This window comes from Larimichthys crocea, chromosome III, assembly GCF_000972845.2.
Source record: "Larimichthys crocea isolate SSNF chromosome III, L_crocea_2.0, whole genome shotgun sequence".
NCBI lineage: Eukaryota > Metazoa > Chordata > Actinopteri > Sciaenidae > Larimichthys > Larimichthys crocea.
The window spans coordinates 16,885,430-16,897,701 of NC_040013.1; the positions used below are offsets into that span (position 1 = coordinate 16,885,430).

At 41.6% G+C, this 12,272-nt stretch overlaps 1 protein-coding gene and 1 long non-coding RNA gene across 12 annotated transcripts in view; one reads left to right on the forward strand and one right to left on the reverse strand.

The window, feature by feature from the left end:
- Positions 1-317: 317 nt before the first annotated feature.
- Positions 318-12,272, forward strand: part of pax2a (paired box 2a) — a 29,529-nt gene continuing 17,574 nt past the window's right edge. For 3 of the 11 annotated variants that reach the window (XM_027277924.1, XM_019267937.2, XM_019267939.2), the window contains exons 1-5: positions 318-1,000; positions 2,386-2,563; positions 3,694-3,891; positions 7,277-7,362; positions 7,561-7,680. In XM_027277924.1, the coding sequence (XP_027133725.1) occupies positions 958-1,000; positions 2,386-2,563; positions 3,694-3,891; positions 7,277-7,362; positions 7,561-7,680 (625 nt within the window). In that variant the 5' untranslated portion in view covers positions 318-957. Of the gene's footprint in view, positions 1,001-2,385; positions 2,564-3,194; positions 3,216-3,693; positions 3,892-7,276; positions 7,363-7,560; positions 7,681-8,630; positions 8,676-12,272 lie in introns of all 11 variants that reach the window. The other 8 variants (XM_027277922.1, XM_019267934.2, XM_027277923.1 and 5 more) reach the window with 5 other exon arrangements.
- Positions 8,674-12,272, reverse strand: part of LOC113745641 (uncharacterized) — a 63,635-nt gene continuing 60,036 nt past the window's right edge. The window contains exons 3-4 of the long non-coding RNA XR_003462286.1: positions 10,669-10,720; positions 8,674-9,446 (exon numbers count right to left, since the gene is read on the reverse strand). This is a non-coding gene — a long non-coding RNA (uncharacterized LOC113745641). The remainder of the gene's footprint in view (positions 9,447-10,668; positions 10,721-12,272) is intronic.

Here is a 12,272-nt window from a genome sequence, read left to right on the forward strand (position 1 = left end):
GCCTTAAACAACACACAGCAGCCTGACAGTGCTTTACCTCTCCTCTTACCCCCTGCCTTTAATTTCCTTGATTCTTCACCCCAAAGTCTCATCATTTCCCATTTCGTCTCCCTCCCCTTCCTGGCTGTCGGATGCAGGGACCTCCTCATTTGAGCTGCAGGTTTTTACGTGGGCGAATCACAAAGTGTTGGAATCTATTGCCTTTGTCTGACAAGTCATCCATCTCTATGCGAGGGGATCTGTAGGATGGAGGTAGGAGAGGAGGGGGGGCGGGAGGAGGAGGAGGAGGAGGTGGTGGTGGTGGTGGAGGAGGAGGAGGAGGAGGAGGAGGGGGGAGGCTGGTGATCTGTGGGACTGCAGCTTTTAGAAACAGACACACAAGGAGAGGGGTTTCATTCTCAGCCCAAAGCTTCGCTCAGGCACAGCCCATTCTGGAGGAGAGGGGGACACACTGCTCTGTACTTCGCCGTGTCCATGTTGTTGTCATCTCCGCCCCTATCTGATTAAAGCACAGAGCCTGCCGCTCCTCCACGCCGACAGAGGAGAAGGATTTTTCGGCCGCAGATTCCCGAGCGGACCCGTGGACACTCACAGCTACTCCATTGTTTTGTTTTGTTTTGTTTTGTTTTTTCCTCATGATGTCCTTTAAACACAAACAGTGACCCGGTTTGAGTCAATGTTGCTGCGACTGGTGCGCTCTGCACACGCGTGGGTCATGCTCTGCACCTGACAGCCCTTCTGCAGACTTCTGAGTTTAGACTTGAACAGGAGGAAAACTTATCGTCCACCAAGAAGTTCTTCACTGCTGCAGCCTGCGGACTCTTCCCACACGGACTGTTTTACACCAAAAAATAGGTCCTTGTTGTTGTTGTTGATTTTTTTTTTACACCTTTAAAGCTGCACCACAGAGGCGAAACGGCGACCTCAGTCGATTACCTTTCTTTCCTTTGCTATCCCATGGATATTCACTGCAAAGCAGACCCCTTCTCGGCGATGCACCGTGAGTATACTGAAGAAGTTTACAACGTGTCTGTACTGTGTCTTTATTTCCTGCAAATTAGCTCGAAGATGTTTGCATCTATTTCTACAGAAAACAAGCAGAATTCTTCTGATGAGCTCTAATGTATTTTTTTATTATTATTTTAAGTTCATAATTGCACGTCATTGCCACCGTTTTATTACTCCACTGAAGATAAGCACGGCTCTCAAATATTAAATATGTTCGTGGCTCCTTTTCTCCTTAAAAACAATGACAAACTTTTGCCAGAAGATTCATTTAAAAACAGGATGAGTTGCCCTTAATTCTAATAATAATAATAAATGAGAGTAGGACGCAGAGAAAAAAACATGAGGCTGCTGAAATGTTTTAAAAACTAAACAGTTCTGGGTTATTTTTAAGAGCACATGGGTCACAGAGGAGTTTTTTGTTTTCATTTTTTAGTTTGCTGTGTGACTCAAAGGTTAATCAACACGAGTACATGTCTGCTGCTACTGTAAAGTGACAAAACAGAAACTCCTTCATTTAAATACAAAGCTTTTATTACCTGTGAAATGACTTTGCGGAGAGAGGAGCACGTTGTGTGTAAATGCATGCAAACGTGTCACTTTATTTACCAGCTCCTCACTTTACAACGTAGGTGCTTCAGAATTAAAAAAAAAACAAACTCCAATTGTTTCATTTTTCTATTTTCCTCATGTTTTCCTCCATACGATATGGGTAAAGAAGACCCGGGCTGTGTGTAAATTATTTATTTCTCCTCATTCGCACCATACGCGTTTGTAATATGAGTTATCAAAGCTCATTTTAATTATTTACAATAATTGTGCAAGGAAAATTAAACAGGTTGAAACATAATATCTGCGACATGTGTTAGGCTGCAGTGGAGGAGATGCTCTTGGAAAATATTGCCTAAGCAGGCCAGTGTTACAGAGGGAGAGGGCTTTTATAATTATTTGGGGTTATTAAAAGAGCCACTGAGGTGCATTTATTTTTATATTTAATGTTTTATTTTGTGTTTATTTTCTATATTTAAAAAGGAACACAGTCCTACCTAGATTTCACTCTGTCTATTTTAATTTCTAGCATGTTTTAATCAATAAAAAAAATATTTTCCTGATATTTTTTTTCTTTTTATTATTAATAATAATTCAAAATCTACTACAGTTTAAAGATATTTCAAATTTCCTGCAGCAACAAAGACTAAAAATGTGTGTGTGCTTCAAGATGTGTGTGTATACATGTACATTATACTGTATGTGTGTGTTTTAAGACTGGAAATAAAACACACACACACACACATCTCTCCCATAAAAAATAAAATCCACGTGAAGAGAAAACGTGTCTTCTGCAGGTATGTAATGTTATGCTCCCCTGTGTTGCTGTTGTGTCCCACGCAGGGCACGGCGGTGTGAACCAGCTCGGCGGGGTGTTTGTGAACGGCAGACCCCTCCCGGACGTGGTGAGGCAGCGGATCGTGGAGCTGGCCCACCAGGGCGTCCGGCCCTGCGACATCTCCAGACAGCTACGGGTCAGTCACGGCTGTGTCAGCAAAATCCTCGGCAGGTAAAAGGAGGGGATCCACTACCAACAGAGCCCTATGTGTGTCAAACATCAATCTTCTATAGCTCGTATATGCGCACCCAGCTCTATTTCAGCCTCAGTCATCGGTTATATAGGCAGGTCATTTTTTCCCCCCCTTTCTTTCTCTCTCTCTCTCTCTTTTATTTATTTATTATTTTTTTATTTTTTGCTTGAACACAGCAGTTCTGCGTCCGAGATTTTCTATCCATCACCTGCAGCCTTGCAAGAGAAAAGCATCATAATCATGAAATACATTTTAGGAGTTTACAGCTAAACATTAAGGAATATGAGGCTGCATTAATATTATAGGAAGCTGTAGGCGATAAAGAAAGTGTATAAAGTGCCATGAGGTCACCTGAAAACTGACTTTTCAGGTGTACAGACACAAATTGGAATATTACTCGCAGATGTAAGAAAAAAATACCACGGCCACTAGAAACTCACATTTGAGTGTCATAATCCATGAGAGAAAAAAATGCATAAAATACATACTTTCCTATATTTTTCCCCATCAGTGTAAAGTCTACTTTAAACATGAGAAATTAGGTCTACATCATTTTTACTTCAGAGCACAAATGCTGTGAGATAATATTTTCAAATATATTTTTTTCAGCTATCAGAAGGCATTTCAGAGGTATTTCATTTCACACACACTGAATGTTTGTCACCAACATTTACCAATAGGTCATGGTGGCATGTCGTGCATGCTACTGTAAGCTCATGGAGACTGGAAAATTAGGTCTAAATTGTGCTTTTACAGCTAAAACTGTCCTTTGTTCTGTCCGTCTCACTGCTTATATTGTGTGATTTTAATTACACTGCTTTTCGTTGAAAATCCGCTCTGTTCACCTTCCAGCTGACACTCAATTAGGCCCATATAACAGCACACAGACTAATTAATAGAATAAAGCCGCCATCATATTTATAGGTAATCCTTTTTCTTTTTTTCTTTCTTTTTTTTTGCCCCATGTGTAACTGCAGAAGGTCGGCGGAGATTTGTTTCCACACAAACGATTTTTTAAAACCACTTTTTTTTGTCCATCAATCAGACTGGATTTGTTGAATTAAAAAGGAGGGATCCATTCAGGAACACACACTCTGTCCCCATGCAGGTACTATGAAACCGGCAGTATTAAACCCGGAGTCATTGGCGGCTCCAAACCAAAGGTTGCAACTCCGAAAGTGGTGGATAAAATTGCTGAATATAAGCGCCAAAATCCAACCATGTTCGCTTGGGAGATAAGGGACCGACTACTGGCTGAGGCCGTCTGCGACAACGACACCGTCCCCAGCGTTTCGTCCATCAACAGGTAGGTGGAAAAAACAGTTTTTTATTTTAATTTCATTATAAAAACGCATGGTGAATTGTTCCAAAGCGCGTAAATTCTCGCTAAAACACATTTTTAAATTATTCATGTAAGACAAAAAACAGATGAGGAAAAAAAAAATCATGCGTAAATGTTATAAATGATCTCTGAAATAATGCGATTTCATCTTCACATACAAGACTGAACTATAGTCAGTTCCAACCGAGTCAATCCGGGGTGGTCTCGCAAGTGCAATTCAATCCCCTGTGCGGCCCTCCACAACACAGCCAGCACGGGAACTGAGGCTGGGGCCACGAAGAATCACATCTGTCTCGATAAAAACCGATCAATACCGCGTAACCAGATCCAGAGGCAGAGGGAAATACCCAACAAAGTCGTTCAATACGCGGACCACACTGCGACAGAGGCGGCAGCATGCCTCTTTATTGCCAACCAATTGCTCTGTTTTCCAACACCGAGGTGAATGTGGAGCGACAATTTAGGCGAATCGTGTGGTTAGACAATAATCTAAAGTATCCCGGTTTTAGCCATACATTATTATTATTACCATTATAATAATAGGTAATATTATTCGAAATAATTACACTATAAATATAAATCTATAACATTATAGACAAATCGCCGTCCTAAAACAGTGTTGATTTCTGGGAAAATGGACTATAAAAGAGTTTCTGTTCCACTGAAGCAGCTAAAGCAGCAGACACCCTACACCTTCACCTTTCCACATGAAGCGGGACAGCAGTGGACAAAGTGTCTTTAGACAGAGGACGCTGGTGAAAAAGCCCCAGTGCATGTGTGTGCAAAGTGAAAAAAGCCCCATAGTGCCTGCGAGTGATGAACTTTGGTTAGGAGGCACTGTTCCAGAGAGCTGGTCATCGGCATTACATTTTAATGAGCTGAAGAGAGTCTCATAACACATCCAGCTAAATGCAGGAGATGGATGAATCTTTTACCCAAAAAAGGGGGAAATATTAGAAAATCAGGCTGCCATGGAAATGATGTTTCAACAGGTCTTTTGGCGCTGTTATCTGATTTCACCTGCTGTTCATAAAACCGGGGACAATGTATTCAATGGTGTGTGGAGTTTTTATGTGTTACTATTAGAAAACATTTCTGAGAATCTGCTTGGTTTGACTAACAGCACTATTTGGAGAAAATGAACAGGGCCTGCACATTAATAATTAACATGAGAGCTTGTGAAAATGCACAAAGCTGCATTTTTATTCTCAGAGCATGCAAAACAAAAAGTATTCCCCATTGAAGGGAGGTTCATTTATATTTTTTATTAGAGACTATATTTTGAAATGTTTATAAAAACCTAACCTTAACCTTAGAAATAATTTTCTATCATTTTCTCGTCACAGGTTATTTAAAATGTCTGATATTGTTTTTGAATCTTACTGTTGGTCTCAAAGGGAGGAGTGGGAAAGATGTGGAGGAGGAAGAGAAGAGAGGGAGTGAAAGAGACAGTGGACCCTTGGTGGTCTCTGTGGTTAAGGGGTTGACCTCTGCTCTGTTGACTAAAGAGGATGTCCTGGCTTTAAACACATTTTTCCTGCATGAATTATTAAAGATTACACAGAGACTGGGTTGCACTTTGTTTTGTTGCGGCAGAGAGGAGTTTCCACCCGCTGCACCATGCCCAGTGGACAGAGGCATACCCATAAGGACCTAAGCGGCTTTCAATCATATTGATCCACATTTTAATCTTTCTTTGGAGATATATTTTTTTACAATACCCAAACGCCAAAGTCGTTAAATCAGCCATCCAAATTGCTTATTCAATATCAACAACATAGACTTGAAACAAAGTCCTTGAATTTATGAGACTCCCTCGAGTCATGAGGTCAGATAACTGTTGTGGTGAGATGTTAGAAATTCAAATAAAATATTGATGTGTGTTTTCTGGAGGAGGCTGCTAGTCTTTGTTGCCCTGCCTGAAGGAGAGAGTATGGAGGACACATGAGATAGTGAGGGGAATGAAAAGAGTCTGATGTACATTTTTGCCCTCGAGGAAGTTAACCCCGTAGCTGCCTGATTCAGAATTGATAGCTTATTGCTGGATGCTGCATGCACACGTGTGAACGTCACTCGCCTCATCTGCAGTCTGTAAAAGTCTGTTTTTGTCACACCTCTCGAGCGAGAGGGCTTCCATGTGGGATTTCTGTCGGTACACAACGCTGCCTGTTATTCAATGATCTCACGTTTGTCTGTCAATCAAAAGATTACTATAGTCATGGTTTAATGTAATACGATCATGTCCCATAAGAGTTAAAGCTGAGCTTGTGTAAATCCTACTGTACCTTTCTGTTTTGCTGAAAAAATCCATAAACCTGCAAATATAAAATGATCTCAAAGTCATCTTTAGGTTTCAGATTCTTGTGACACTTTCATTTTATTTTTTACTAAATTATTTCAAAGTGCATCACAGATTAAAATACATAGGATTTGGCAGTGGTCTCAGGTTGGGCCAATAAGACACTATTGCTTTCCTGTCACATGTAATTTATAGATTAGCATTTGCATTCGCTGTTCCTCGCTGCCATTCGTCGTCAACTTTTCTATCCCGGAGTCCCAATCAATAGGCTCTGATCCTCACTGAGCCCAGAGGATTCCTGTGTGCTACACTGAGCAACAAAAAGACCAAAAACACCAGACACCAGAGGGGTGACAGAGAGTACAAGGGAGAATAAAGAAATGAATTGGAAAAGAGTGAAGAGAGAAAGAAGGAAAGAAAAGAGATGAGGGCTTTGAAAGAGAGACATTGTACAAGTACAGTAAAATAGCGAGCACATTGGACAGTGGAGTAGAAATGAGAAAAGGGGATGAGGTTGGGAGAGAGAGGACTGAAAGATCAGGTCTGAGAGATGGAGAGAGAAAGAGAGAGCGAGGAGGAAAGAGGGAGTGGGGAGCAGGAGAGGGAGATTATTAGAGTTGGCCAGGTAGAGCCAGTGAAGCTGATCATTGAGGTGAATTGATGTGATTTCATGCTTTGTTTGCAAGATCATTCAGACCAAAGTGCAATGAAGACTTTCCCGCCACATCACATCTTACTGGTATGGGGACTTTATCATATTTCTAACCTCAGAATCCAGCTAGATTGAATCCACAATCTCAGGGGGCAGCCCCTATTCAGCCCCACACAGGAGCAGAGAGATTGCCCCTAAAGCCCCGAGATTGGCTATTTGTGACAAGGGCCTGAATATGAGGATACAAGCGGCCCAAACGATAGAGCACTTGTACATGCACGGGCGTAAGTGGACCTGATGTGCCGTGTTTAAGTGTCCCGGAGCGGCTGGGCTAGTGTGAAATCTCCATGCTCTGGAAGCAGTATTGATTGATCCATGTCTGTTGTTCACTTTACCAGGATTATCCGCACCAAAGTCCAGCAGCCATTCCACCCGTCCCCTGACGGATCTGTTACGCCGCTCTCCACGCCCGGCCACACCATAGGTGAGCATGAATGAAGGCTACACACAGATTACAGCACAGTCAAATGAGCCAATCACGGCTGCTGAAACAGTAGGAGAGCAGAACGTAAACACCTGAACACAAGCACACGCACACACGCACACACACACACACACACACACACACACACACACACACATACTGTAAACCCACCCACACTAACTCAGCTTTCTCCATCAGTGCCCAGCACAGCCTCGCCCCCTGTGACCAGCGCCTCCAATGATCCCGTAGGATCCTACTCCATCAACGGCATTCTGGGTATCCCCCGCTCCAACGGCGAGAAGAGGAAACGAGACGATGGTAAGGGAGACACAAGATCCCTTTGTTTTCCATCCTTTTAATTCTCTCCATCACTCGTCTCCTACTTTTTTTTTCCCTGTGTGTGAAGAAGATGGCATTTATGACAGCGCTGCAGCCAAGTGTGTTTCTGTGTGCTGTCTCCAGTGACTTGTTATGTTGTATATCAGGCAGGGTGAGTGTTGAGAGAGTGTTGCGATTCAATCAGCTTTTTGATGCCCTGCGTTTTACCATACGCCTACAGAGCTGCATCTCAATTTTATACCATGCTCAGATGTACTGTAGATATCCCATATAGCTGTCATACAACTCTAATCCCCTTTGGCAAGGCATCAATGCTGCTGCTCTTTGCCTTCTTTTCTAAATCGTAAAGGCACAAAAAGAACCTTGATTTTCTGTCAGTTATTTAATATTCTGCACTATATAGATTCATACATTTTTGGCTGAATTAGATCTTATCCTGTGGTGCTGCACAGCAATAAAACACTCAGTAATAAAGATTTTTTTTATATATAAGACTGTATGTCAGACTTTACACTACCAGGAGACTGGCAAGAAAATAGACCTAGATATGCTCAAAGATTAAGTGGAAGCCTATCTGGTCCAAGCCAGAATTTCTCATTCCTAGGCAAGGCAAGAGAGTGGACACACACTGCCTGAGGGCTAATAGATTATCGGTTTTGCAAACAATTGGCTTTTTTAATGCCTATGAATTAACATGTCCCTGGTGGAGGCCTGAACAGGTGTAGGAACAGACCGGTGGAGGCAGGGAGGGGGCTGCATGTGTGCCTGTGTGTGTTTCTGTGTGCGTGTGTGTGTGTGTGTGTGTGTGTGTATGTTTGATTCTGTGGTATTGCTTTGAGGTGGCTGATGGTATGATGTGGTTGAAAATGATCTCAAAGAGCACTCATCAAAACAGGCCACTTCCTTCTTTTATGTTTCTGTCTCTTTAGTTCTCTGGAGTGGCAACCACTTGGATGGAAGGAAAATAGGACATTGTAAGTTGAAGTTAGACAACCTTCTCTTTTGCTTTGGTCAATCAGATGACAATATTTTCCTCTCAATTACTGTTTTTGCTCTTCCGGGGTTATGAGTTTAGAGGGATGAGGCGGGGGGATTTTTTTTTTTTCCAATAAATAATTTCCAGAGAAATTAAAATAAATGAAGCTAAAGTGACTGTGGAAAATCCTATTTTCCATTTAATGGCATGCAGTTCAATATACAGTAATGCACAGTGTAGCTTATTTAATCTGTTATCAGGCAAGATAGCTGTGGATTTTTTTGTAAACTAAAATACATTTTTAGAATAATTCTCAATTTGGCATTTTTCTGTTTTTTTTATGCTAATTTTCAATTACTCACATTTTTAAATGATTTCAGCATTGTTGTTATTTTACAGAACAAAGTCACAGGGATGGTCTCAGCTGCAGGCAGACCATCTACCTGAGCTAGTCAGGACTGTAACAGCAAAAAGTTACCTGCTAAAGTGTTACATTGTCAGATAAGTAAATATATAAATGAGTCAACGGATATGTGAATAAAATAAGGGGAGACATAGCGGAGCAAAGAGTTGTTACATTGTTTAAAATATTCTACAAATTACTCACTATACTCTGTTGCATGATTTAAAGCTTGAAAGCGTCACATGTTTGTGCCTACACTGTAATAATTTGATGAACATTTAAAAGAGCGTTGCACAGTCCTTGTACCACTCGTGTTGTTATGGTGGTGGCGTGTGGTCCCGGTAGTGGCTGAAGTCAGCGGTTGCCCTTTGAGGAAGAAAAAGGTCCCCATTACTGGAGGGCTGTGGAGATAATGTAGTGTGACACGCGTTATGTACACCGGGACCCCGTAAGATGAGCTTCAGGGACATAGGTGCCATAAGAGCCATTAATCTGTCCTTGTCATGTGTTATTGCAAATTAAAAGTAGCATGTTACACCGGACGGCTTCGAGTGAAGATGGGAGGGAGAAAAAAAAGAGAGACAGAGGAGCAGTGGAACGAGAGAGAGAGAAAAAAAAGTGGGTTTATGAGGGGAGGAGGGAAGAAGGAGGTCTTGGCAGCCTCAAAGAGAGTTGAGCAAGGATTAGTTTTAGGATTTGTGCATGCAAATATACGCGCACCTATGCACGGGAATGTGTGTCTGTTTGTAACTCGGTGGCTTCAGATGCTCCTCACACAGTGAACATAGTGACATTTAAAAGAATTTGCAATTCTGCAGAGAAAAGCTATTAATTCACAAATTAACATCTCCCCCCTCACTCCCTCCCTCTATCTTGGATGTGCAAGCTATCGAAAAGACAAAAGAAATAGCCTTAAGGGGGGAAAAGAGAGAGTCTCAGCCCTATCTGTGGAGAGATTGGTTTGCATGTCTGCAAGCAGCGATACCAATTATGCCAGTGCTGGGAGAATGCGTCTCAATGCGCCCCCTCCTTTGCCCCCCACAAACCCCCCCCCTCCCACCCCTCTTTCTCCTCCTCCCACCACCATCACCACCACCACACCACCTCGAATCTATCCATAGCCAGATTTATTTGTGTATCTCATTACAGGAAATGGAATGTTGTTCCTGCCAAATGCATTAATAGTGAAGTGGGGAAATTAGCCTGTTGTACAGCATGCTCTCACTCAGTCATTTAAACCTATGGTGGAAGTGGAAGCCAAAAAAAAAAAAAAAAAAGGCAGAGAGGATTGGGTGACAACTGCTGCTTGATTGTCAAATGTGTATAATAGTGTATAGAAGTCCACGCACTTTTTTGAGCCTCCCGGTTGTTTCCCGAAGATGATTTTGAGCTAATTATCATGTGAGACATACCTGCTCTAATTTGTTCACTTTATGAAGGAAATGCTGTTTTTATTAGAGCTACAGATTTATGTAAATTCAGTGTTTTCTCAGTCTTACCACACAGTGACAGGTTCCTCCTGACCTTGCTGCTATGTGTAGTCAGGTTGATGTGACCTAACTGTATGTTTCTCTCATCGCTGGCTTACCTCGTCCTGGATGGAGCCCAGTGCAGCTCTGGGGAGGACAGGCAGTTGGGAGCTACAGTGATAAATTAGATGGAGAAAGCAAAGGTCATAACTTGTGATTGTAGCGTGGGTGTGGGATGAGTGTAGAAGGAGCTGATGAGTGTGTGTGAGCGAGGAGAAGAAAATATGGCCTAGCAGGTTGCTCATTCATGACATAAAAAAACGATCGCACGCAGCAGCTGGAGTTATATCAACCTTGCTCAATAGCTTGAGAAAAAAAATGAATACAGTCACTATTTTGATTTGTTCAAATTTGATATTTGGTCCTTTTAGAGATTGTCAGGTGTGTATCTTTTAACACATATGACCCATTTGTAGAGTTTGAATCAGTTAGTGTATGGATTTGAACCTGGGCCTACACTGGTTGGCTAGTCAAGCCAGTCCATGACAATGAGTCAATAGAGGATCACTTTAGAAAATAAATGCATCCAGGGCGAGACAGAAATAAATGGAATCATGAGCACCATGATGGCCCTGATGGGGTGTGTGTGAGAGAGAGAAAAGCCCAGGTTTGAGAGGGGCCACAGAGCGTAACATAGAGACAAGAAGCTGTTAGGGCCCCGACAGTAGAGGAGGACACAAAAGGGTCGACATTGCATTTCTCCCCCTCCTCCTTCTCTGCTCCATCTTTGTCGTTCTTTTTCTTCAACCTTTAATTTCTCCTCTTATCGTCCCCCCTCTTCTTTCTTTCTGAGTCTTACGGGTTAACCATTTGCATTCAGCGACGTGGCTGCGTGAGACCCCACATATAGTTGTAAACAATATACAATGAGATCCGTCACAAAAATATAAGGAGAGGAAATTCACTCATTGGAGAGGAATCATGTCAGAGAAAAGTCAATTACGGGCAGCGATGCCGAGAATTAATGGAGCGATGCATTACTCAGCTTGAGGAGGGAGAAAAGGCAAGAGAAAAGACGGGATGCGTTAATTGCATTTCCACAAATACTCGCCACACAGGGTGGCAACGCTAAACGACAGACTGGTCCAGAGGAGGGTAGAGACGAAAGCAGAGGAGGACAAAGAAAAATAAGAGATGGGAACAAAGTCATACTAAAGAGGGAGAGGATGTACTGCAAAAATATCCTTCTTATCCAGTCTCTTCCATCTGTAATGGATTCCTAAATTACTTTTTTATAGAAACAAGTGAAAATCTTATTTAAACTTGTTTTCTTTTCTATGCAAACTAAAGTAATGTAGTAAGTATTTTATTTTATTGCAGTGCATCTATCTGTTTTATATATATAAATGTGTTTTGAATAGAAAATATTGTAATAGTTTCAATCCATATTTTTATTTGATAAAATATATTTAAAAAAATATAACTTTACATTCATTTAGCAGTTTGTTAATTAATTTTTTTCTCCCACAAACACACATCAGAAGCAGTTCTGTGTCCACCAACATTACAATTAAAGGCCAACTCACTCTACCACCTGATATACAGTTTGTGTATAACATAAATAATATTAATGTTACACACACGCAAGCTGTATTCAAATAAATGCGTACTTATTTATTTATTATTAACTTTCTGCATTGGCCTAGTTTTGAGAATTTAAGCC